The sequence below is a fragment of the Oreochromis aureus genome, linkage group 9 (genome assembly GCF_013358895.1).
Source record: "Oreochromis aureus strain Israel breed Guangdong linkage group 9, ZZ_aureus, whole genome shotgun sequence".
Taxonomy (NCBI): domain Eukaryota; kingdom Metazoa; phylum Chordata; class Actinopteri; order Cichliformes; family Cichlidae; genus Oreochromis; species Oreochromis aureus.
This window is the reverse complement of record NC_052950.1, coordinates 17,447,264-17,457,318: the sequence shown is the minus strand read 5'-3', so window position 1 is coordinate 17,457,318 and position 10,055 is coordinate 17,447,264. Positions and strand designations below refer to the sequence as shown.

Below are 10,055 nucleotides of genomic sequence, written 5' to 3'. Positions count from 1 at the left end.
TTAACTATTTTTTTTTTTTTCTTACACTGCGTTTCGCTCTTTTTCTCCTACATTTTGTGGATTTTAGAGTACAGACACCGGTCGCTCCTTGACTTTTTTTTTTTTTTGACCATGCTGCAAACTTTACACTTCTGCCATTAAAACTCGCTGTGTGATGTGAAGCTGTGAACTCCTGAAGGAAATAACTTTATATATACTCACAATGACTGAGGAAGGCAGAAGTGAGCACAGAGCAGAAAGCGGGAAGGACCTGGAGAAACAGCTGCGGTTGCGAGTGTGCGTCCTAAATGAACTTTTAAAGACTGAGCGGGACTATGTCGGGACGCTCGAGTTTCTCTCGGTGAGTGATGAGAATGGTTTTAAACAGAGAACCCTCAGATTGCATACTTTAATGGGGAAAAACAAAACAAGCCTCTCAGTAAACACAAACCAGCCAGCCTGTTTAGTATGCACGGTGCATCAGCCTGCAGGGCAAGAAGTGTTGCGCGTTCTCCTGTACAAACCCTGCATGCTGCTGCGCTGTGAGCATAGCATGAGCCATAAAGTTGTCTGTAATACTGTGTGACGCCATCCTACTGATGGAGACATTTACCTTTGAAAATGCAAGTGTGAAATTGGAAGAGCAGTCACAAAGAGGCATGGCACAGCTTTAGTTCCTGCACAGCCACTGTGATGTTTAATCCTTTTCGCAGTCTGCTCATGGGCTCCTCTAAGCTCACAGTGGTTAGTCTGGCCCTCATAAACCATTAGGATAAATGGCAGGTCAACCAAGACAAAAAAATAAATGTTTCCAGGACTTTTCCCCGCTAATTTAGGTACATCATTCTATGTTGTGTACAGCTTTACTTTAAAGTTTATTTGCCATCTTCAGAGTCACTGAAGTGCAATTCATGGAGGAAACTTGTTTAAATGGCATCTGTATCTCTACTCAGTGTGTATTTTCTTTATTTTCTTTTTTTTATATTTTGTGCCCTCTACAGCATCTGTTCAGTCCAGTAATTACCCAATTTGCCACACACTTCATAAGAAGTACAGAAGAGGGCATTTTAGTCACCGTCTTTGCCAGCTTCTCATTAAATCCAGCAGGAGTCAGTTCTGCCAAAGACAGCACAGGTGGACTCAAATGCAAACCGCTGGAGTTAGCACTCAGCTGGCAGCACAACTCCAGTTTTGCACTAAAGCATAACACTTTTGGTTTCTGCACGGCGGAGTCATGGCTGTCAACTTAATGGCATTACATGAAGTGACGCCTGACTTCAAAGACAGGAGGATGTGGCGACTTTGCTGAAACCAAAAAGCTGTGAAAAGTCGTCATTGTGCACTGCTGCTTATCGAGTGTTTTAATTTGCCCAAGTGGCCGTGGAGGACGTTAATCCTGGCGGTGAACACTTTAATGCGATGCCCTGTGCCCTTTTGCCTTTCACCATATTTTTACATTCCCAGTGTGGTGGGAAATTTGCTGTGAAGAGAGGTTGAGGGGGCACTTTGTGGTCTGCAGTTTCCCAGACCACATGTATGAATGTGTACATCCCGACCCCTCCATCACCACCGCCGCCAACGCCCAGATGTTTCCAATGGAGGACAGAGGAGCCAGAGAGGGGATGGAGCCTTTCTTAGAAGTGGCACATCAGTGGAGAAATTGAGGAGGTGATTACATGAGGGGAACGTGTCCTCAGTCCTGAAGATGGGGGGTTGGGGAATGTAGCCTCCCCCTTCCCCTTCTTTATCTCCCCTGTAGTGCTGGAACTGGGATTGATTTCAGAGGTGACTGATCCCTACAAGGCCTTTCTGTTCTGGCTGGGAATGCCATGCTGGAAGCATCAGACCGGAGTCTTAACAGTGAGAGTTAAGTTGGTTTAGTGGAGTGATAATGATTAAAAAAATAGGAGAATAAGAAGAAGACAAAGATTCGCGCTTATCAGCGGTTTTATCTTCTGGGAGATCCTGGAGGGCATCGTCAGAAATGCTCAGGATGATCAAAGACAGCCCTCCTGTGGAGAAAGGGTCACATTGAAGACTTTCATCTGATCACACAAACACATACTTGTCTTTTTCTTACTCCACTGCCAAGAGTCTAAGTGTCTCGGGTCAGGGTGGATGTGCCCTGTTTGTGCGGCATCGGAGGCCTTGAAGATGCGTACGCACGATATCGCTAAAGGGTTGAGAGGGAAAAGGGTACAGCGGATCACAGGGCAGATGTTGCCAGGAGGGTGAAGGGTAGAGGGGGGTGGTCTCTGTGAGTAACTGGGCTTGGTGCCTTCTCTTGTAAAGCATATTTCCTGGAGGAGGAATTCCTCTGAGGTTAGGAAATGCTGGAGAACAATGAGGCTCCGGTCGGTAGGCAAAGTTGAACTGAGGAGCAAAGATTGTTGCTGCCGATCTGTGGGACCTAAACACAATGCACCTCACACATACTTCATTTTTAAGGTAGTGGAAAACAGCACGGAGAACAAGGATGATTAGAGCAATTTGTCCCAGGATAGTATGCGCCTATTGTGTGGATCTACCCGACGTCTTGTGGGAAAATATGTAGATTATATCTTAAAGCCACTGGGAAAGTTTAAATTGGGCATTGTTCTGGATTAAAACACCACCTTTTCCACCTAATGTACCAAACGTCCCCAGTATTCCGACAGTGAGAGGAAGGCTTCAGGGAAGCTGTCCGTAATATGTCTTTCCTATCTTATATAATGAACAATTATAGCAAGAGATAGTGGGTGGTGGTGGACAGTGGTGTTTATCTTGGACAGCTACGAGCCAATAAAATGATAGTCATTCTTAGAAAAGCCTCAATGGGAGGAACAAATCAAGGCATAATGTAAACAGCGACTCTAATGAGGTCTTTGCTTGTCTGCAGTTTTTTAGCCACACTGTCAAACAAAATACTTAGAGTCTGCCAATGTTTGCCATTGATGGAGAGACACTGAAAGCCATTTGCTTGCATGATAAGCACTTAAGAGAAGAAGCATGCAAGAAGCTACAATGGGGGAAACCTTTCATGTCCCAATTCTGGAGGGAGATCACAAGTTAACTTAATATATTCCAAAGAGCTTTGCAGTGCATTAAGTGGTCCCTTAGCTGCTGCCTTCCTTACCCAACAAAAGCCCGAGTAATATGAGTGTAATGTTTAAAACATTTTTAATCCTTTGAATAACTTGAAATTGAACAGATGTGGTTTTTAGACCGTGCAATGCTGTAGAATTCGTACCTTTGCCTTTATCTTAGATACTGTTGATCAGCAAGGGAAGAAATTCAAGAAAAACCTCACATTGCATGCGTGTGCACTGGCAACATAGAGGTTATTCTTGTGCTCTCTGGACTTGACGTGCAGCAGTTTTTGGTCCGCACTTTAAATCACTTGTGTCTTCCATGTGAATACGCCTGCAGGAAGTTAGAAAATGAAGCCTAATGGAAAATGCTGTTAGCTCCTAGAAAACCCAGGTATTCAAGTAAACTCTGTCTGTGTATTTGTATTTGAAGGCTCCACTGCGGTCCCTCTGGGTTTGGATTTATTTACATGGTTGGGATAGTTGCTCTGGCATGTGCCGCTGGGCCAGGAATTTTTTTTTTTCCTTTCTTTTTGCCTGCAACATATAACCAGCCGAATGAGGAGGAGGTTGGTCGCCTCTCGACAGTCAGCAGATGACCCCCGAAGGTCACAGCCTCCTGTTCCCATCCCTTTCCTGTCTGATAATCTGTAGATGTCATTTGAGAATTCAGCTCTCTCTTGTGCATGATGGAAACAGGAAGAGAAGATTCTGTTGATCCGATCAGTGCATCCTGATCAGATGAGAAAGCAAACGTGTAAACAGAGAAAGCGCAATCTCGTGTGTGTATACGTGTGCGTTTGAGAGTTCAGTGCCGCCATGTTTAAGAATTAAAATGCCATGTATATTTTGCTCTAATGGAAGTCTGCAGGTAAATTAAGCAGTTCCTTTTATTTATTTCTTTTTTGTTAAATAATAGATGAAGTCAGACGTATTATTTATTGAATACATACTAAGGATGAACGTTTTATTGACATTAAAAAGCTAATTGGTGCATGTGGTAGGGATCAGAAGCCAGAAATGTTAAAAGCCGTTGTCTTGCTGGAGACGCTGGATCAAAGAGTGCAAAAGCAAAAGTTGTGTATGAAACATAACACAAGACGGGGCATATTCAGCATGATGCTGGTAGACTGGGATTGTATAGTTATGAGACTGGGGCTGAGTGTTTCACGCAGAGAGCCTGCCAATAGCCATTTACTGTTGCTTACATCAGTTTGTCTCTATAATAGGCTGTGGTGTGTGATAAGCGATTCCACAGAGAGGCAGTCTGCTGTATCTCCCCCGACTGCTCCCCTCTTTATTCCTTAATTACTTCCTTTTTTTTTTCTCCAGAGCGGATGATAGCCTCATAATGTTATGGCTTCCACACCTGCCTCTTATACACTCTGCCCTTTCATATGTCACAAATCCCTGTTATTCCTTTTTTTCAACGTTGCTCCCAGAGCAGGTGGTGGCTGCACATGTTCCACCCGTGGATAGCCTTTAAAGAAGTGTATTTGGGTTTTGTTTTGTTTTTTCCACTTATGGATCGCTGTTTGGCTAGACCCACATGTTTCCTCGTCACTGAGCAGAATTTTAAACTTCAGACTTTCTTCATTTAGCTATGATCCAGGTTTGCAGACACACATGCGTATGCTTGTGAGAGAGTAACTAGAAGACAGAAGTGAAGCGAGGGAGAGGTGAGACGTGGTTCTCCTTGACTCTTTTTAATTGGATTTGGTCAGGCTGTCCTCTCCAAGAATACAGGCAGCTTCTCTCTTGTGTCCCCCTTGTGAGGCCCCCAAACTGACGGAGCGGCTCACTTGCATTTTAATTGCAACACTGCTGGCACTACACAAGCGGCCTACATTTTATGCTGTGTTTGCAAGGATGTACCTCTCACATTACTGAACAATTTCATAGGTTCTCTTCCTGAATTTAAGTGATTCTCTTTCTGATTGGCTGTAAACTACTCCAAGCTGGCACCTTTTGTGCCTTTTGTAATTTTGTTTTTACAATATATGGTATAAACAATATATTTATTATAATATATTATGTTAAGCGGCATATCTTAAATCTAAATCTGCCTTTTAGCCAGCCAAGATTAGCCTCGAGTCCTGGATCAATTAAAACACTGAGTAGGTTTATCCTTCTCTTTACTGAGCAATGCTGTGTTGAGTAGCATCAGTGTCTTTGGCAAGCATTGCAGCATTTCATGCATTCACCTTTCCATTCTAGATTTAGCAAATCGTTCGATAAGTCTCTTTGCAGTTGTGCTCTTCCCTTCTCTCTGTCATTAGTCCACCAAACAGTTTTGAGAGTTACATGTGGATAAGTACCCACTGGGGAATCACATATGCCCAAGCCTTTTTTTCTGTGTTAAATTTGCACTGCTAATAGGAAATGCGAAAGTGACGCAATGGCTGCCCAATTGAATGCAATGTCACTGCTTGCTGCGGACTTATATTGTCTTGTAATCCTGTTTCAGTCTCTTCCTGTTCTGTTCTACTTTGCTTTGTAATGCCTAGTTGCAAGCTGAGGGGAAATATGCACTTCATAAAGCCTGGGTTCCAGTGTCAGCTCATTCTTGTGTATCTTGGTCCATTTTTTAAAGGCTAACCATAAAAGCTAATCCTTTACAGTTGTTTTATTGGATTTTTTTTATTTTTGTGTTTGACCAATCAATATATACTTACCACAGTCTGCAAAGGGCACTCAGAGTTTCTCTTCTGCTGCAAAAAGGCTCAAAATGCGACGATTTTTTAGTGCAGATCCAAAAATGAAAAAGTTTCTGTGGTTCTCCAAAAGGACCTGGTGTAAAGTCCCACTAGCAGATTTTAACACAGCAGAAAGCACTTTTTGCTTTTTGTCTCAGGCCATTTTTTTTCAGGCAGGATTTCCTTCCTTCTTGGACCTTCCCATCTTTACATTGTGCTGCATGTTTCCTGCTTAAACGCACATGCGCACACATACAATCCCCCCACCGATGCCTTCACTGGCCATGGAAAGCAGTGTTGTGCTACTGTACACGCGGCCTCTTAGCAACCAGAAGGCTTAACTGCATAGGCGTCAGGGCTGCATTAACCTTTGTGCTGAATCCATAGAGTAGGCTTTGCTCAGAAGGCAGAGGGGGGGTGCTATCCCTCAGCCCAGAGGAGAAGGAAGGATGTGATTTGACCTGTGCCAGCTGCGTTGTCACACGGTGCCTGCATGCGACAAGTAGAAAAGGGCGAGACTAAGGTAGACACAGTGCTGTGAACCTACCCGTAGCATTACCATCCTTTTGGATAACACCCCTGGAAAAAATGAAAGCATGTTTCTAAACTAAACAAAATATTCATATGTTGCTCATTAGCCGGATTAAACGATTGCCATCAAAAAAAAAAAAAAAGTAATTGCCAGCCATGTGTTTTCATGTCTTCAATTATCTCACAAACGCTATGGCTCTTTGCTGCTACACTCTCAAATCTGATTTTGTCTTTTTCTTTTTTGATGGAGTGTTTGCTGAATATGTCTAGACAGGCTTCCATATTTCCTCTGTGGTTCAAACTCACACTTTCCATGTCATTCATGTCTCTGTCCGTCCTGCACTTCAGAGCTCTGACTCTGTACATAACCAGAGTTAGCCAGACGTGATGGGAATTTCCAGTTTAGCGTCAATTATTTAATTAAGCAGTTGAATAAGATTTGCTGTAAGACAAGTGTCTCTCTGTTTCTAAACAAGTTCTGTCTGCAGACATCCTTTCTGTGGCTTTCTTTTTCTTGAAGATGTAAAATTGCTGGACTTTGTATGAAGGATGAATTAGCCCCGATATTAGACATGTTGATGTTAAACTGTCCTTTTGTAGTCAAGGCTAGAGTCTTGGTATCTGTACTGACAAGAAAACTTTCACCACATTATGAACAATAATGATAAATAATGGAGTTCCTTCAGTGTGGTGCTTTCTGATCTGGTCATTAACAGTCCAAAAAGCAACAATGATGAGCTGGGGGGGTTGGATTTGGGTGGGAATACGCTCAGTAGTTGTGGTTGGGCAGAATGAGAGTTGGGGAGAAACTGGCAGGGTAGTTGTTCAGTTCTCCTTTGACAAAATGTCCAGTTCTGTCATGTGTGAGAGAGGCTGACGCTGCAGGTTTCATTTTTCCTGCCAGTGCTGCTGAAATGGGTGGCAGGGGGGCCTCCTGCAGATGGTTTGAATGGTAATCAAATGAACAATCGGGCTGTGAGACAGTCATGCTTGGGAGCGCGCCACAGATTAGGAGGCTGACAATTCTGTTTAGTCATCTCGGAGATCAATACAGTGTGCTGTGTGTGCGGCTCTGCTGGGAATCGCCAGCAATCAGTGGGTGATGGTTTGCTTGACTGCACATAGAGATTGTAGTCCTGCTCTCTGGAAACGTACTCTCATCTACTGGAGGCAAGTCTCCCCACCTAATATCCAATTTCACAAATGAAACGATCTTCCTAACATGTTAAACTTGCTAACCACTTGGAGTACAACGATGGGTGAAATTAAACAGACCCACAACTTGTCAGGTATTAAGCTCTGCGGACATGACCGCAAGGATCATTTTATGCTCATGTGCTCATTTCGCTTCAGTGTCGATTGTGAAAGCAGCTCGCCGAGTCAGGCAGAGACATTGGACACAGACATATTCATTAGATAAATTGCTTCATTCCAGCTGTTTATGAATGTACTTGGTGCCAGGGTCAGTGAAAGGACAGCAATAACATCAAAGTGGAGAATTTTTCTAACTTTTACAGACAATTGGGAGTTCTTAGAGATGCCTCAAAGCACATTGCTTATTGGTCTAAACTTTCTTTCCAAGCCAGAACTTTGTTCTGGGCTTTTTTGTGACATGGTCATACAGTGCTGTGAAAAAGTCATTGCCCCCTAACCCTAATAAATGGTTATGCCACCCTTGGCAGTATGAACTGCAATCAGGCATTTGCAGTCTTTCACGTTGCTTTTGAGAAATTTTTCCCCACTCTTTTTTTGCACGATTGTTGTAATTCAGCTACATTGGATGGTTTTTGAGCATTTAAGGTCATGCCAGCTCAATCAGATTTAAGTCCAAACTCTGAGTAAGACACTCCAAAACCTTCGTTTGACTTTTTTGAGCCATGCAAAGGAGGACTTGTTGGTGTGTTTTGTATCACTGTCCTGCTGCATAACCAAAGTGCGCTTGAGCTTCAGGTTATGAATTGATGGCCAGACATTCTCCTTTAGGATTTTTTGATAGAGAGCAGACTTCATGATTCCATCAGTTATGACGAGTTGTCCAGGTCCTAACACAGCAAAACCGCCACAGACCATCACACTACCGCCACCGTGTTGGAGTGATGATATGATGTTCTTTGTATGTCAAATGTATCAGAAAACCAATGTTCCAAAAAGTTCAACTTTTGTCTCGTTACTCCACAGAATACTTTCAAAAGGTCTTGGGAATCATCAAGATGTTTTTTTTTTGGCAAATGTGAGATGAGCCTTTGAGTTCTTTTTCTTCTAGGGCCTCTCCCATGGACGCAGTTTTTACCTGGTCTCTTTCTTATTGTTGAATCATGAACACTGACCTTATCTGAGACAAGTGAGGCCTGCATTTCTTCAGATCATGTTCTGGGTTCTTTTATGGCTTCCTGAATGAGGAGGCCATTAAAGATTACCAACTGTACTTTTGGAGTCATTTTGGTAGGCTGGCCACTCCTGGGAAGATTCATCACTGTTCAAAGTCTTCTGCATTTGTGGATAATGCCTCTCACCTTGGTTCACCGGAGTGCCAAAGCCTTAGAAATTGCTTTGTAACCCTTACCAGACTGATAGATGTCAACGATATTGTTTCTCAGGTATTTCTTTGTGTTAGATCGTGGTGTTTTTTAACTTTTCTATAGGGCTAATTACTTTTTCCTATAGGGCCAGGCGGGTTTAGACAACTTTTTTGCCCATAAAAAATGAAATAATCATTTAAAAACTGCATTTTTGTATTTATTCTGTCTGCCTTTGGCTAATATTAAAACTTGGTTGATGATGTGAAACATTTATATGTGACAAATATGCAAAAAATAAGAAATCAGAAAGGGGGCAAATATTTCACACCACTGTATTTTATATGCTGTTGTGAGAATGTCAAATTCCTGCTTTTACAGTATTTTAATTGTTTCTCAGTTCTCATACACACAGCTTCCCAAAATAACGCATATTATACAGATAAAAGGACTTTTGTTTACCAGAAGATCATGTAAAATGAATTCTCACTGTGTACTCTGCTGTAAATTAAAACCAGAGGCTTTTATTGAGTTGTGCAGATGAGCTTTAATAGCCGCTTCCAAGTTGGAATTATTAACATTCCCTGTTGTATTTATAGCGTGTGTTTCCTGTATACATTCCCAGTGGAGGGGGGAAAAGTCAGCTTGGGAAAGAGGACTAATGAGATGGGAAGCACAGGATGCCTCTTGGAGGTGTCATCAGAACCTGTTGAAGCCAGGAAGGGACCTGGCTTATTGCGGGAATTGCTACAAAGAGCCTTTTCTCTCTTTTCGGATGTCTCCCAGTGTGCCAGTGGGATCTCTGCACCAGAGACTGTTTGTCTCTAGTCAGTATTTGAAGGAAATTCAGTTTTTGCTTGCCAGGAATTTGGGGTGTGTGGATACGTGTGTGTGTGTGTCACAGACATGTGTGTAGGTGATTTACTCTGAATTTAGCCCTTAATACTGTTTTAATTCAAAAGCAGTTGTTCTGCACAGGAAAAATGGTAAAGGCAGCATACACAGTATACTCATATCCTCCCTACAGAGTTGTTATGTTAAAAAGAAGGTCAAAGAGGCTCTCTCCTTCTTTTTTTTTTTCAATGCCTCTTCCTGCCTTTCCTTCCATCTTTGCCCTTCACTTCTCACCACTGCAGCACCTTCACACACTCAGGTGCTTTCAAAGCTTGCCCAGGGGTGCTGAACAGCTCACACCATTGTTACCGGCTCTCCTTTATTACTCTGCTTTACTTTTTAGACTACTGCCGTGGTAGACAGAAATATAT

The 10,055-nt window shown here is 42.7% G+C and overlaps 1 protein-coding gene across 1 annotated transcript in view; it reads left to right on the top strand.

Annotated features, from left to right (window-relative positions):
• Positions 1-10,055, top strand: part of prex2 (phosphatidylinositol-3,4,5-trisphosphate-dependent Rac exchange factor 2) — a 94,206-nt gene continuing 84,151 nt past the window's right edge. Inside the window, exon 1 of the mRNA XM_039617481.1 lies at positions 1-340. Coding sequence (XP_039473415.1) covers positions 203-340 — 138 coding nt within the window. The 5' untranslated portion in view covers positions 1-202. The remainder of the gene's footprint in view (positions 341-10,055) is intronic.